General features: G+C 37.0%; 1 protein-coding gene across 1 annotated transcript in view; it reads left to right on the top strand.

Annotated features, from left to right (window-relative positions):
• Positions 1-16333, top strand: part of PCNT (pericentrin) — an 84633-nt gene that overhangs the window by 54353 nt on the left and 13947 nt on the right. Inside the window, exons 29-36 of the mRNA XM_026679055.2 lie at positions 487-644; positions 1036-1227; positions 2237-2435; positions 3768-3990; positions 7363-7513; positions 12552-13241; positions 15333-15589; positions 16102-16195. Coding sequence (XP_026534840.2) covers positions 487-644; positions 1036-1227; positions 2237-2435; positions 3768-3990; positions 7363-7513; positions 12552-13241; positions 15333-15589; positions 16102-16195 — 1964 coding nt within the window. The remainder of the gene's footprint in view (positions 1-486; positions 645-1035; positions 1228-2236; positions 2436-3767; positions 3991-7362; positions 7514-12551; positions 13242-15332; positions 15590-16101; positions 16196-16333) is intronic.

A 16333-nucleotide genomic window follows, 5' to 3' on the forward strand; every position in this document is an offset into this window, starting at 1 on the left:
AAATATTATGAAATATTTTGCCAAATGGAAACATATTGTTAATAAAATTGCTTTTTCAAAACACATAAATTACTTGTCTCTTGAATCCAATTCTTAATTTAGAAAGTTAATGCTATTTTTCCAGTTTTTCAAAATAATTCTCTTGGTAACCCTCCAGGCCTGGCGTAATTATAATTCCTCATTATCCGATTCCTAACTTTAAGTACCTAATTTAACACAATATTATTATGTTTAACATTAAAGGATTTGCTCATAAATCTGTCATAAGTGAAAGTGAACACAACCAGCATATAACCCGACATTTTTCTGAAAGTCCAAGTCCAAGCTATTCCTAGTAGCATTTTAAAAAAGAGGGTGAGTTAACTCTTTATAAAGGAGATAAACATGGCTAGTTACACAATTTAAATGAAATTCAATTGGTTACACAACTACTGATTCATTTGCACCATTTGCTCTATTTTAATAACATATTTAATACTCTTTCAGATACTAGTTCAGATTTGATACTTCAGCTTAATCAGGCAGAACCAGAAAATACGGTATGCCAAAACAGCAATATCATGACTCCTCTGCAGTGTTTTGGAATGACTCCAGATGTCACTGCACCAACAATAAAAGAAACAGAAATGTCACAACAGTTGAAGGTAATGTCTCATAAATAAATTGGTGCTCTACTATCTATATGGAATAGCAAAATTTTAAATAAGATATTTATTGATTTCAACAGAAGACAGGATTTTAAGAAAAGTTTTCCATTTACTGTGTCTCCTTTTTAGTATTTTTCTTTCATATAAACAGCAACTGTTGCAGACCCTCTCAGCATCTGATGTTAAATTTGTACTTCTTCCATCATAAAAGCCTAGACATGGAGATGAATAATAATAATAATTAAAGATCCCCTTCTCCTTCAAGGGCACAGCATGTAGGAATCTTAATTTACAAATTACAACATAGCAGAAAGCAAACTTTCAAGTGGTAAATGCCCTGTTAAATGTTGACTGTTCTCATTAGGTAACATATTTAATTCCTTTTCAGACTGTGCTGAAGATGGTATATGATGAAAGTTACAAAATACTTGTTCTATCAGAAAAATCTCTACCTCTTGATGATGGTGATAAGATTCAACAAGATCCATCAGTGGAGGGTTGGCAAAGAGAAAGACTAATCATGGTCGAGATAGTACAATCACTGAAGAATTATCTCAAACAATCTAATAAAGAAAACAAGGTACATGGATATAAAAACATTTTTGTTTACAATTAGTCACTAATTATTAATGTGTATAATTAATATGTATTACAAAGCACATCTCAAAATCAGCAACCATGAAGTACTTACAAGAAAGAAAGAAAAAGGTTGGTATGATGTTTACTGTCACCATATTTGAATATTACTGATAATCTGTAAGGAAGTTTCAAACATGCAGTACAAAGAATGAGACTTTAAGAATATTTCTGAAGTAAAAGAGTTTTGCAAAGAAGAGTGGGGAAACAATCTAAAAGCATGTATAGAAAATTAGCTATAGGGAAAATTTGGAATAAGGATGTATTAAAAAGTACTGATTGGAATCTGATCCAAATACTTGTATCTGTCATGTTCACTGTTTTCCTATTCTGAATCTATAAGTAAATGAACATAACTAGTAAAGGTACATTAAAATTTGCAGAGAAATTTCAATATTAACTTGGTATCATATATAGGTTGTACCAAGTTCCATTTTTTTAAGGATGCATTGAAACACAATTAGACTAAAGGTCTAAACTTTTGCCTGCAGCGGAAAAGTGAAATGATAAGTTTGAACTGCCACATTCTACTCACTAATATTACACTTGAAGCAAATGGCTGTGTATTGCTATTTTTTTCCAGTGTTTTATTTCTAAAAAAAAAAATAGTCTGGAAATCACATACCATATTAGAACAAAACAATTATATATTTTCTCAAATTACTGTTTATACATATATATGATTCACTTGAAATACACAAACGTGTATACATGCAAATCCAAACCAGTGCCAATAGAAGCAATTCACATTAAATGTTCTTTTTTTTCCTAAGGAACCAGGAAATTTTTTCTCAAATCTATGTAAATTCACATGTCCTAAAATAGAAATGATACGTAATTCATAGTTAGAATTAGTTTTAAATTCTGTGCTGTAAAAAATAGACATGTGAATTTACATCTTTTAAAAATCTACTATATATTCTTTCAGTGTATGAAATGAACTTTCTTTTCAGGAGGAGGGGCAACCAAAGAGAGTCGTGGAACATCTTTCATCCTCAGATAGGAACAGCTTGCTTTCTGATATGCAGGATCTTGAAGTTCAGTTGAGACTTACACAACTTCAAAGCCAAGAAAAGTTACAGGAACTCCAAGAAATACTTATAAATACAGAGAATCATGGGAAAAAGCAAGAACATCAGCTTCAAAAACAGGGTAATGTATTTTTCTTCTCATTGTTCATTTTAATAAATATTTTTTAAAAAATGAATATATTATTCATTATTGGTTTTGTTTAAATCTTTGCGAATCAAAGATATCAAGCCCTGAAATATATATCTGCCTTCCAAATCTGCATACTGGTCCTTCCTTTCTTGTTTGTATCTTTTACCCCGAATATACTTCTGCACCAAATATTGGAGAATTGGTTAGTTGAATAAGGAGTTCTCAATTCTGGATACTCAACATCTCATTTACTACCTCTGTGTAATTTCTTGTATCCCCCACTAGCTTGTATCTTTCCTAGCTGATAAAAAACTGCCCACCAAAACGAAGACTTGAGAACCTCCAATTAATGAAATATTAATTAAAATATATATTAAAGTATATTTATTGGTTGTATTATCCAAGTACTATGTATCTGGCCCTTGTTATCCATGGTTTCATTGTATGCAATTACATATATCTTTAGCTGAAAATTGCTCAACAGATTTCAATATCCACATTCTGTTTTTTGTCTATTTTCCACTTTTTCCACTGCTATTGCACTTTGCAAAGCATACTTTTTCATGGGTATTCTTTTATTCATGATTGTTCATTTGGAACAGTCTCTTTGAATAACTAGAGCTACCTTTGTATCATCAAAGGGAACAAACCCAGCAAACTTATTTTCTCCTTCTTGCCTTATCATACAGACGTATTGGCAAGTTGTCCCTCAAATATTCTTGTTAAAGCAATTTCAAGCAAATTCAGTTTGTTTTGAACAATGAAGGGAAAGGGAGGTGGATGGTGAGAGCATGCGATAAAACAGGCAGTCCTCAACTTACAAGCACAATTGGGTCTAAAATTTCTGTTGCTAAGCAAGACAGTTGTTAAGCAAGACAGTTTTATTACCATTCTTTCCATGATAGTTACGTAAGTGAACCATTGCAGTTGTTAAATTTTGTAACACAGTTATTAAATGAATCTGGCTTCTCCATTGACTTTGCTTATCAGTAGGTTGCAAAATGACCCAGGACATTATAACCATCATAAAATGAGCTAGGTGCAAGTGTCTGAATTTTGAACACATGACTATGGGAATGCTCCAATGGTCGTAAGTGTGAAAAATTGTCATAAGTTACTTTTTTTCAGTGTCATTGTAACTTTGAACAGTCACTAAATGAAGTGTACTAAGTTGAGGACTACCTTATTATCCTTATTGGCCTTCCATCTAAATTGAAACTTTATTTTTTAAAATGGTAAAGGGAAATATATTTGGGGAAAATATAGAAAGCTTAGAAATAGATTTATGTATTTACTGTTTGCAATGTTTAAATTTATTCTCAGTTGAACTTCTAGAACACAAATTTCAGCAGCAACAATCCATTGCAAATGACTTGCAGGCTTCCCTAAAACATGAACAAGAGAAAGCTTCTGAAATGCACGAATTGCTGAAACAGGAACACACTGCAATATTGAATTTGAAATCAGATCTTTGTGAGAGTAAACAAACAAATGAAAGATTAGAAAAAACTTTACAAAAAAACCAAAATGAAGTAATTCAATACAGGTAAAAATTTCCAAATGGATTCTGTCTTACATTTTTGTTAATCTATTGCTATATTATGAAATTTGTCTCTTTTCTTCCACAAGGGTTTTTAAACAAGAAGTTTGCAATTCTCTGGAGGGTGAGATCTTAGGCAAATTTTGGGCAGAGGAAATTGTAGCCAGCTTGTCTACACAAGGGACCTCTGCCAAAGAGCTCTGCAACTAGAATCACTAGGATTCTCTTAAGTCTGTCTTATTTTTCTTTTTTATTTCCACATACAGGTAATCCTCAAGTTATGAGTGTAATGGAGCCTGCCAATTATATTCGTAACCCTAGGATTTGTAGAATGAATCACATAACTTAAATGTGATCACTCCATGCTTTCGCCCATGTGGGTTAAGTGCATGAGGTATCTTGGATGAGGAAGGCCATGGGAGTGACTAGTATTTCTAACTACCCAAGACCTTCCTCTCCCCACGGAGACATCTCATGCTTCCTGCCCCCACTCCCCCAATCCTGCCTGACCAGGTCATTTACTGTACCTTATGTAGATCTTGACGATCAGTGGAGCTGTCTCCTGTTCAGCCTCTCTGCCATGGTTTCAACTTGAGCAAAGACTTACTGAGGCCTATAGGGAAGAAAGATTGCATCCTATAGGCTCTGGTCGGTTTTACAAAAAGCCTTTGCCAGTGAGCGCAGAGGCCAGGAGCCAGGCATGCATCCTGCTGAGCCTCCGTTTTTGCTGGCAAAGCTCTCCTCAAGTACTTTGCCAACGAAAACGGAGGCCGAGAGGGGCATTTGCAAGCCCTAAGGAAGTGGGGTAAATGAGGGTTGATGTCCTCTTCCCTTTCTGTAGTACAGTTTGGCAGCTATTTTGCAAGGAGAGATGGTGGTAAACCAATGTCAGCCTGGATTTACATCACAACTTCAACCTCTCTTGATTGAGAACCACTGTCTCTGGAATCTTATATATCTTCAGACCTGTGATCTGTGGTGCAGGAAGCTTCCTTGTAAGAATAACAGAACAGAATAACAAAACAGAACAGAATAATAGAGTTGGAAGGGACCTTGGATGTCTTCCAGTCCAACTCCCTGCTCAATCAGGAGATCCTATATCAGTGATGGCGAACCTTTTTGTTGGGGTGTGCCGAAAGCGCGTGCATGCCAGCACCCACAATACAATGCGCCCCCTGCGCATGCATGCACAACCCCTCTCCCCTGCCCCCTTACCTGCACTGTGCATGCCTCCCAGCTGATTTTTGGCCTGTTTGAGGTTGTTTTTGCCCTCCCGGGGGCTTGAGGGAAACCTGCAGCCTTTGGAGGCCCAAAAAAACAGGCCCGTTTTGGCACTTCAGGGATTTCCAGAAGGCCTGTTTTTCAGCCTCCAAAGACTGCAGAGGCTTCCCTCGAGCCCCTGGGAGGGCGAAAAAGGCCTCAAACGGGCCAAAAATCAGCTGGGAGGCGCACATGCGCTGTCTAGGTAAGCTTGGCTGGGGCTCATGTGCCCGCACAAATGGCTCTGTGTGCCACCTGTAGCATGCATGCCATAGGTTTCAGCCCTCTATCATTTCAGACAAATGACTGTCCAATCTCTTCTTAAAAGCCTCCAGTGATGGAGCACCCACAACTTCTGAAGGCAAACTGTTCCACTGGTTAATTGTTCTTACTGTCAGGAAATTTATCCTTAGTTTTATTAGTTCTGTTGTATTAGAAATGCAGCAGAGGCATTCATAGTGCCACTGTTCTGCTATTTGAATCTTACCTATAAGTGACCAAACCAGAATAAGCAAGGATTGATGTGGGAAGGGATGAGTTGTGGTACATCCTCTCACTTGGCATTTTATCAGTACCCATAGAGAAAAGCAGCAGAAAGGTACAAAGAAAAAGGATATTCACTCCTAACTTTACTCCTGCCCTATCAAGTGCTTTCCACAACCATACAAAATATTCCAATTCTACACAGGCACAGTCTGGAATCAGCCACCAATCTCAACAGACTCAAGTGCCAAGTGGGAGAAGGAGCTTTTGGGTGGTGCTGGGATCCAGAGGTTCGTTTCCTCCCTTTTCAGATGAAGGGCACACCAATGTGGGCTTTTGGAAAGACCTTAGTTCCACCTTCTCTTGAAAGGAGGAGAACTAGGAAACTTCTTTGTGCCTAGAAGAGGGTAGAGAAGGGAGGGGGAAGTAAGCTATATCCTGGAAGGGAAGAGGAAGAATGGGGAGAATGTCAGCCTACATATCAGCAAAATGTACAAATATTTGTGTGTGTGTACAGCATGTACTTATTTATCATATGTATAAGTTACTCCAAAGTAAATTGCATGTGGAAAACCCTTCCAGTAACCTATTATATTTCTGACATAGGGTTAATGTATATTTGTTCTTAAAATTTGCATTAAGAAAAAAGGAAAATGTAGGATTTTCCTGACGCCTTCAGTAGGCTTATCCCACTCATAAAATCATGGGAATTTGAATAGAAGGAGGTGCTCTACACCAATTCACTGATTATTTTAGAGCAGGGGTCCCCAACCACCGGTCCGCGGACCGGTACCGGGCCGCGGAACAACTCCTACCGGGCCGCTGGCTTGCTGGGCGCCGCCATCTTTTTTCATGAAAAAGTGCTTCCGGTGAGCTTTTCCGGGTAGAAAGCTCACCGAAGCACGTTTCATCAAAAAGATGGCGGCGCATGCCTCGTGAGCTTTTCCAGGTAGAAAGCCATTTCTACCCGGAAAAGAAATGGAAAAGAAACCATAGAAATGGCTTTCTACCCGAAAAGCTCACCGGAAGCGCTGGCGCCGCCATCTTTTTTTGATGAAAGCACTTTTTCGTCAAAAAAAGATGGCGGCGCCCAGCTGATGCCGGTACCGGGCCGCAGCATCAAAAAGGTTGGGGATCACTCTTTTAGAGTATATAATATCAATCCCTACTGTGTAGTATAAAGGCTCATTTCTGAGATTCCTTTAAGTGAATTCTAATTTATAAATGCTCAAATTCTCTTTGGGTGTTTATAGCTTTGTTTATAAAATGCCTGCTTCCTAAATAAAGAAATATTCTTATTAATTTTATTGTGGTAATTAACTTCCTTATTGTTATGATTTCTTATTTTAGTTGCCCTTTTCACATAGCCCTAATTTTGTAATGATACATACTGTTCCTAGTTTATATTTTCAGCTGGGTGTACACAGATAGAGAAATCATTTTTATATTGTGTATTTGATGCCAGCATGTATAGATTCATATAAAGAAATTTGACTTTCTATTACCACTGTGATTAAAATTTATAATGTGAAAAATATATTGATTTTATTTTCAGTCATTAAAGGCCCAATTTTCTGAAAAATAGAATGATTTAAACAATTTTTATAAATAATATTTTGAAATGTTATGTCATAGTTCTGCACTGGAAAATAAAGAGAGAAGTATTACAGCAACACTTGAGAATTTACAGAGGGAACATCTTAAAAACAAAGAATTACAGATTAAGTTGGATGAACAGCAGAAACAGCATAAAATAAAAGAGGATGAAAAATCAAAAGCTATAGAGGTAAAACATCTCATGAAAATGATAACTTATTGCTACACTGTTTTTTATATTCTTGTCTTCAAATCTTGCTCCAAGAAATTTAAACATTCATTGTTCAGAACAAATATAAATAAACATAAATTAATTCATGTAATAATTTTAAATGGCTTGTTTAATAAAACAAAGGAATGCTATAGTTAGATATGTTAGTCCTTTATCCAAAACAAAGAAATTGGAACATGATGTATAGATATATTTTAGTTTCTCTAACTCTATAAGCATTCATTTAGGCCAGTCAGTTAACCACTTGGTTCTATAGCATAGTTTTGGACAAGCAAATAATACTAGGTAAAATGTCAAGTTGAAATTAATTTAACCATGAATTTCCTAACACATTTAACTGCATGGGCCAGTGTTCATATCAAATATTCATAATAGTTTTATATATGCTTTGCTACCAGGGAACTGCAAGTTAAATATCTGGAAGATTTTAGAGATTTAGGGAAGGCTAGACTAAATAGATGGAATATAATTTAATATGTTGGTCTTAATAGGGACTCTTTTAATTTTGTACTCTCTGTAAGGTAAAATATTCTATTTGCCTATCAGTTTTTCTGTCATGCCACTAAAAGATCTTCAGTCTACAACTCCCAAGGCATCTTAGTTCAATAGTTTCAACTACATGTAGTCCTCGAGTTATGCTGGCAATTGGCATGGGATTTTTTTTATCTCTAAATGAAGCAGTTGTAAAACTGGGATTCTACCAGTTCGCACCTATTTGCTAGAACCGGCTGTTAACTTTCTAAGCAGTTCGGAGAACTGGTTGTTAGAAGAAATCTTTTGTTTTTTCCACTTTACAGTCCTAATCCTGTAAGGAAGGCATTCCTTACATTCTGGTGTTGCTTCCAGAAACTGCCTCTCTGTTACCTCTTATTACATTCTTGGCATTCTTGACTAGACTTCCTGTCTCCAGAGATTCTCTGGAGGTTTTTTTTCCCCCTCTCCTTTGCTGGTACTTTGCTTGTGTCCAGCCCGAAATTGACATGTGTAGCCATTTCACTTGGAAACCTGATAGCTTTACTTTCTTAAACGGGAAGCTTTTTAAGCTTTTTACACTGCTGTTGGGAGGAAATACTCACCTGTTGGAGTTAGTATTTTGAAGAAATAATTGAATAATGAAGCAGAGCTACCAGAAAGGAGCTTTTAATGACAAGGAACCAAGTTGAGTGACATTCAGCAAGACTTCTTGGCTAACTAGAAAGATTGACATTCAAATGTGGGTTTACATACCCTTTCTGAGTTTTGGTCTAAAATTGGTTTTTGGTGAAGTTTAATTCTGTGCTTGGTGACGTTTAATCCTGTGTTTATTGATGGGATAATTTTCCCTATTGAACTTCATTTGGAAGGAAAAAGGTTAATATCTGTTCCTGAAAAGAAACCAGGTTGAGAAATCTGGCTAGTTCCTGTGTCTATTTGTTCTGGTAATTGGTTTAACAAGAAACAGCTACTTTAATTATTTGTATTGTGTTTGAATTTTTTCCTGCCTCGTGGGTTTTTTTATCTGGGGAGGGGGTCTTCCTTCACTGCTTTAGTGGTATCTGGCACTGTCCTGTTGGGGTGTACTTCCAACAGGCAAGATGCAAGCTTGGCACTGATTTTTTTATTGCCTTTCTGGGGGCATGTGATCTTTCCTTAAATCTGGATGATTTCCTTAGGATAAATTAGGATATATTGTGAGGTGAATGAGACCAGCTGGTGTCTTTAAGTGGTGCAAATGGATCTAAGGATTGCTTCTCCTGTGTGTGCTCTTTCTGGAGAGCTTAAATGACCTCTCTGCTAAACAGTTTCACTTTATGAGCAAGAGTTGGCTGCTGATAGTTATCATTGCATTTTAACTATTTTAATTCCTCAAGGTGCTCTGGCACCCTGCCTGATTTGTAACTCCGGCTTGCAGGTATTTTTAATCTAATGATTGGTATTTAGGGCAGCTTTTTGCAAGCAAAGAAGCTATTTTTGTACAGGTAATCCTTTGACTTAAAACAGTTCATTTAGCGACCATTCAAAGTTACAATGGCACTGAAAAAGTGACTTATGACTGTTTTTCACACTTATGACATTGCAGCATTCCCATAGTCACGAGCGGCCAGGCGAGGAGAAGTGCCCCTCAATGTGGGTGACGTCGAATTGGCCACGCCCACCCAGTCACATGACCACCAAGTCACACCCACCAACTAAGCCACGCCCACATAACCAGTTGTTAAAATTTGAATCCCACCCCTGATGTGACCACATCACTTAGCAATCACAATCCCTGCAGTTGCCATTGTTAAGAGAAGAACATAGATACTTAAGCAAGCACCTTCAAACTTTCTGCTGGTTTTCAACAAGTAAGATTAGTGGCGAAGCTGACAAGAAGTTGCAAATCCTAGGTGTCTTGCAAGCAACTACAGTAAATAGTTAAGTGACTGCTGTTGGGTGAGGGAAGGTGTGTGAGGATTGGGAGAGTAGGGGTGTGAGTGCAGAGGGGGTGGGAGCGGGTGGACAAGTGGGGGAGACTTACCCAAGTAACTTGCACCCTTTCCTACCAGCTTCCTCATTGATTTTGCTTGTGGAAAATTAGCAGGGAAAATTGCAAATCATGATCATGTGATCTGGAAGGCTGCAATCATTGTAAATACAAGCTGGTTGTCAGGCACCTACATCTCAATCATGTGACCATGGGGAGATGCTGGGACAGCCAGTATTTTGAGGGCCCGTTAACAAATTCCAGTTAGGCTAGGCTAGGGAGGAAGAACTACCTCAAGATCCACTGTCATGGAACACTTACCCCAAACTCTATAAATTAAGTTCCATCTACATTCATTTTTGTTAGCTCAGTATGCCTAAAAGTGATAATACATCTTGTTTTATTTTATCTATTATAGTACTAACCATGATTTAATTTTGTTTCAAGCCCCAGCCAGATGATGTAGTTTATATAACTTATGGTTGTCACATCCTATAGTTTGATCTTATTTTTGTCTCTAATCTGATAGCCTGACTGGTGCTTTACCACAATTTAAAAAAAAACCTGTATGTTCCTTTCCTGTATGGTTTCATTCTCAGAAAAATGTTCTGTGTAGTGTTGTTAATAATTCTAAAATATAAAAGAGGACAAAATCATCCAATTGTTTTCTTTATTTGCCTCCAAATATACTAAGGTACAAACTTGCCAGGTCAATTACTAAGGAAAAATAAAATTCAAATACTTAAAAAGACTCCTTTCAATAGTTATCTTGCAAAGATAATCTAATATTTAATTTTTACGGTAAAAAAAGCTAGGTGTCAGTATAATCAATTCAGTATAACATTTTCATTTTCACATAAAAAGAGAATTTGCCCTGTTTTTTATCATAAATATAAATTTATATAAAATTTATGTCAATATTTAACACCTCATTGTGTAGAGAGGGCATTTCTTTTTGTATCTCTATTTTATTGTATTTCTTGATAAGTGTAATGAATCTGGGGTAGATAGTCATTGGAGCAATTTAGTTTATGACTAGAATTTGTCAAAAGTGTCTATCAACAGATTAATTAGGAAAGAAAGACTCCTGGCCCATGATTAGCCAAAAGTGTGCTTTATTGAAGCCAAATTGTTTACAGAAAAGACAAATCTGGATCTGAGATTTTCACGAACAAAAGATACAGTTAATCTTTTCTTGTTCCTGGCCAATCCCTGGCTATCTAGTCATTGTCCAATTAGGTATCAACAAATTGTTTGGGAAACGGTCCCTGTCTTCGTGCACTTGCTGACTCCACATTCGTTTGGTGTGACCTTGAAATGGCTAGGGCTTCTCATGGAAGCCCTATGGCTTGGTTTCGATTCCTCCTGGTTCCTTCCCTGTGTCCCTACCCTCCCTGCTCCCTCCTGCCATTACTGATGTCAGGCTGTCAGCAAAGCTTAGCAGAATGGTAGCCATGACATGGCCCAAAATGCTGAAAAATAAGATAGAAATATGAAGATTCTAAATATTTTCAAGTTTGATAACACAACTCTCACCAGTTAAAATCTTCTCTGAGGGCTTTATCAAATTCATTACCCCTGAATTGAATGTTAGATCTACTGGATATGGTAAGGGTGTCAAACTCAAGGCCTGGATTCAGCCTGCAGGGTGCTTAGATCTGACCCACAGGGCTGTCCTGGAAACAGTGAAGGACCGGCCCATGGTGCCTCTGCCAGCAGAAATGGAGCAAAAATTCTCAGTTTTCGGCTGTGGTGGCCTTTTGCAGCCCTCTGCCAGCAAAAATGGAGCCCAGGCAGGCTGCAAATGGCCTCCCTGAGCTCCATTTTCGCCGGCAGAAGGCTGTTGTGACCGAAAACGGAGCCTCAGCAGGTGACATCGAGCTGGCCACACACCCCAGGGACCCCGAGGCCAAACACAACCATGAAGCAGCCCTCAATGAAATCAAGTTTGACATCCCTGGGAAATGGCATAATGTTTATGCCCTGCCAGATTCAGTCCAAATTCCCAATAGTTTTAAAGAAAAGCCTAACAGCAGTAAATCCACCTCCAAAATATTTTAAAATTTAAATCATCACATTATCTTCAGCTAACCCGCAAAAGCACATTTTAGATTTGTATTGCTATAAATGGCTAGTTTGGAAAACTTCAATCAATTAAAGCATTTCAAATAGATTCACCCTTGCAACACCAATTGAAATGATAAAAATATATTTACTATTCATGTCTCATTAATTTACTTAATTTTTTTAACATATTTTTTGGGGTAAGTGCTTATTAGGAGAGAGCCATTCCCTAATTTTATGCTGCTGTTTTATAAATCAATATATCTTTGGGATAGCTGAAAACACAGATAGAAAGGATGGACCTTCCTTCACTGGTGAAATTGTTTCTTTGCATTTCTTAAAGACTATACTTCTGTCTGTTTTTCTTAAAGCTGTCTGGACTCAAATCTTAAATTCCATGAAATTGCATTGACTACAGTATTAGGCTTCATACATATTCAGGTTTGAATTTCTGTGTAATTAATGTAAATATATATTTGTGTTGTACAGGAGTTGCAAGCTGCCTTGGAGTTACAGTGTATTCAGAACAATCAATTAACTGTGGCTTTAGAACATGAACAGTCAGCAAACAATAATCTCCGTAAAGAACTCCAAATTGAACATTCTCGCTGTGAGGCAATATTAACCAAGGATCAGAGTAAACTGTCGGAACTGCAGAAAAATTTAGATATTGAAAAAAAACAAAACGCGGATCTGTTAACTGCCTTGAACCATGAACGTGTTTTGACAGAACATCTGACTATGAGATTAAATGATTGTGGGTCTTGCTCTAAAGATTCATTGCAGGAATTGCAAGCACAGTTACAGTTAGAAAGATCCAACTCTACGAAACTTTTGGCTATAATTGAGAAGTCACAGCAGCAGATATTTGATTCAAAGAAACAGACAGAAGAAATGCATCTGCATTGTAAAGACTTTCAAGAAGAACATGATCTCCAAAACAGTGTTCAAGTTACAGGGTCAATGATGCAAAGTACAAAACAGGATGTTGTTCATACTTCGGAGGTACAAAGAGAGAAAGAAGCACAAACAAAAATGGGGTGGAAACAATTGCAGTCCGTTGTCAAATCAACGAGAGATCAAGAAATCAGGACAGTACAAGGAGAAAGAAAAACGGCACAGGAGCAACAAACTGAATGTCATTGTCTAAGGGCACTTCCAGAAGCTCAAGAAAATCAAGTAAGAATATCCTATTTTTTTTGTTGCCATAGTAGTATAATGCATTTTACATATAAAAGAATCTACATAGAACTGTAGATTTTGTGGTCCAGCCTATATAGATAATCTGTGCAAGGGCTACTAAAGTGTTTGGAACAGATTGCTCTGTTTGAAGCCTTTCAGTAAAGAACATTAATTGATTGATTTGATTGATTTGTTTTGAGTTGTGTACTACTTTTATTATTTTTATAAACAACTCAAAGCAGCAAACACACCTAATACATATTGCTCTTATTTTCCCTATAACAATCATGTGAGGTGAGTTGGGCTAAGAGAGAATGACTTGCTCCAGGTCATCCAGCCAGCTGACTCTTATATAATCAATACAATAAATGTATTTTATACATACGTACACACATAAAATTAAAAATGATTCAGTCTAAAATAAAACCCTCTCCCTTTGTTCCTTCCACTTTCTGCCAAAGTGGTTATCAACAAGAGAGGACTATAATTGTTAGATTTCCAGTAGATAACATGTTGATTAAAATCTTTCTTTATCCAGTTTTTAATGTGGCACAGGATTTCTTCCATATATTATGCCTTTCTAAGATAATCTAATAAACTCATAATAATATCATGTTTAAGATATTGGCTCCTGTTGACTCCACTTTTATAATTTCTATCTCTACGTACCCTTTAACTCCTTTGATTTCCTATTGCCTCCTGCACTGTTAGTGTGAGGAGGAGTTGCAGAACCTGGGAACGCAGTTAAAAGTGGGATCAGCTTAAAATCCCTAAGTAACCACAAGCGAACTAAATCCAACCTTCCTTGAATTCTGTTTACCCTTATTTAACTCCAAGTATATGCTAAATATCAATTGAGAATATTCCTGTGCGTAAGCCCGAGTAGCAATAAATCAGTTTAGTTGGCCCTTCAAGAGTGGACCTGATCTTTTGCCCCTGACAGATGGTCTCAGTCCTCGACGATATGTTCAGTTCTGGGCTTTCACAGTCCTTCTCCTTTTTCTTCAATTTAATGCTTCCTTGTTGAGCATGATAAGATAACTGCTGAGCACATACTACATTCCATGAGATGTAGCCTTCCTTTTTCATGAATTCTTTTGAGTAAAAGATCCATGATCAAGTAACTCAAAAGATAGCAGCACAATCTATATAGCTAATTGTTGACTCCTAGAATCCTGTTCCTGTTATCATATGTGAAAGGGTTTTATCCTGATAAGTGGAAGGATTACCAAAACAATATTTGTATTTCCATTTTTTTTTTACCTAGGACCTTGTAGTAGTTGAAAATCTTTTTGGGTATTGTCATTCAGGTTGAATACTCAGATGGATAGTAACCACATTTTGCAGTCTCGGCAATCTGTTCATCATATTGTGGTTGTCCCTGTGACGTAATACCAGCTTGGCATATTCAGTCCTTATTTCTCTTAGCAAGGAATCACCAACTACCACAAGGTGCCTCTTTTACCCTAAAGCAGGGATCCCCAACCTTTTGGCGCCGCGGCCCGGTTCCGACATCAGCTGGGCCGCGCGGCCCGTGCCGGCGTCAACTGGGCGCCGCCATCTTTTATGACGAAAAGGCGCTTCCAGTGACGTCACGGAAGCACTGTTTCGTCATAAAAGATGGCGGCGCCAGCGCTTCTGGTGAGCTTTTTCGGGTAGAAATGGCTTTCTACCCGGAAAAGCTCACAGCGCTGCGCCCCATCTTTTTATGTGAAACAGCGCTTCCGGTGAGCTTTCTACCCGAAAAGCTCACCAGAAGCGCTTTTTACCAAAAAGATGGCGGCGCCCAGCAACCAGCGGCCCGGTAAGGGTTGTTCCGCGGCCGGTACGGTCCGCGGACCGGCGGTTGGGGACCCCTGCCCTAAAGGGTTCTTTGGTTTCTCTGTATATAACTACAGAAGGATTAACGCAATTAAAAAAAATCTCAGGATACTCAAATGTTGAGAAGTATATTTCAAATAATATTTTGTCAATTAAAAATCAATAACACTGTCAAGTTCCCTCTGTTTATGAATATATATGAGTATATGTTTATGCATATACATTATTGGATATAATACAAATTACTGTATTTTTTTATTCCAATAGAATGAATCCACATTACAATATTTGCAAAACTGTGTGAGATTCAAGGAATTGCAACAAATGCTAGAAGACCTGAAGAAACAGGAAATATTATTTAAAAAATATAACCAATTTCCTTCAAAAAATAATTATACTAATTTAACTTTTACAACTGATACTGTAAGATTGCACGTTGAACAACAGCTATTGGAAAACATCAGAGAACAGCTGGTTCTTGTTGCTACACATCTTTCTGAGTTTATATATAAAGCTATAGACAAGTGAGTATTTCTTTAAGAATTCTTTTTGTTTTAGAAATAACTTCTAGAAATTGGAGAAACAAGGGGAACTCATCCATTCTAACAATTTTTCACGCTGTCTATACCTTTCAAGAAATATCAGTTTCCCTGGGAAAAATGTTAACAGCAATACCTGATATTAGATTTAGATTAGCAATACTTAATCAGAAAGCTTTAATTCAATGATACATGTAACTCTGTTTTGTGTACTGAATATTAACTGCTTTCCAGATTTTAGATAAGTGCTGTATGAAGATTCCAAGTAGCAGAAATTGTCCCCTGGCCAAAATCATTTTTTGAGGTTGGCTGGTAAATATTAATTTTATATGACTGCAAAGTTCTACATAAGATTGGTTAATTGTTTTTACATTAACTTATTATCTTTAGTAAGTTGCTTGAGACTAAATATGCAGTTATATATCTGTTTTTTGGGACAGCTACTTGTCACATAGCTACCTATATTAAATTATTTTTTTCTGTCTTGTACTTAACAGAACAGTAAATTGGTCTGCATCAAATGATGAGATAGTTGCAGCCTTACTTCATATACTTGAAATCAAAGAATTACTGGCTTCTTCCAAACCTGTGGTAAGAGGGTGCATTTTCTTTTCATAAATAACTACTTAGACTTGAGTTACAGGTTTTAATTTACAGAAAATCGGCTAATCTCTAGTCTTTTAATAGGTTAAAAAATGTTTAATTATTTAGATTCTGCTTTTATTATTT

The sequence above is a fragment of the Notechis scutatus genome, chromosome 1 (genome assembly GCF_049901735.1).
Source record: "Notechis scutatus isolate UNSWTSFEM ecotype Mainland chromosome 1, rNotScu1.2, whole genome shotgun sequence".
In the NCBI taxonomy this organism is placed as follows: domain Eukaryota; kingdom Metazoa; phylum Chordata; class Lepidosauria; order Squamata; family Elapidae; genus Notechis; species Notechis scutatus.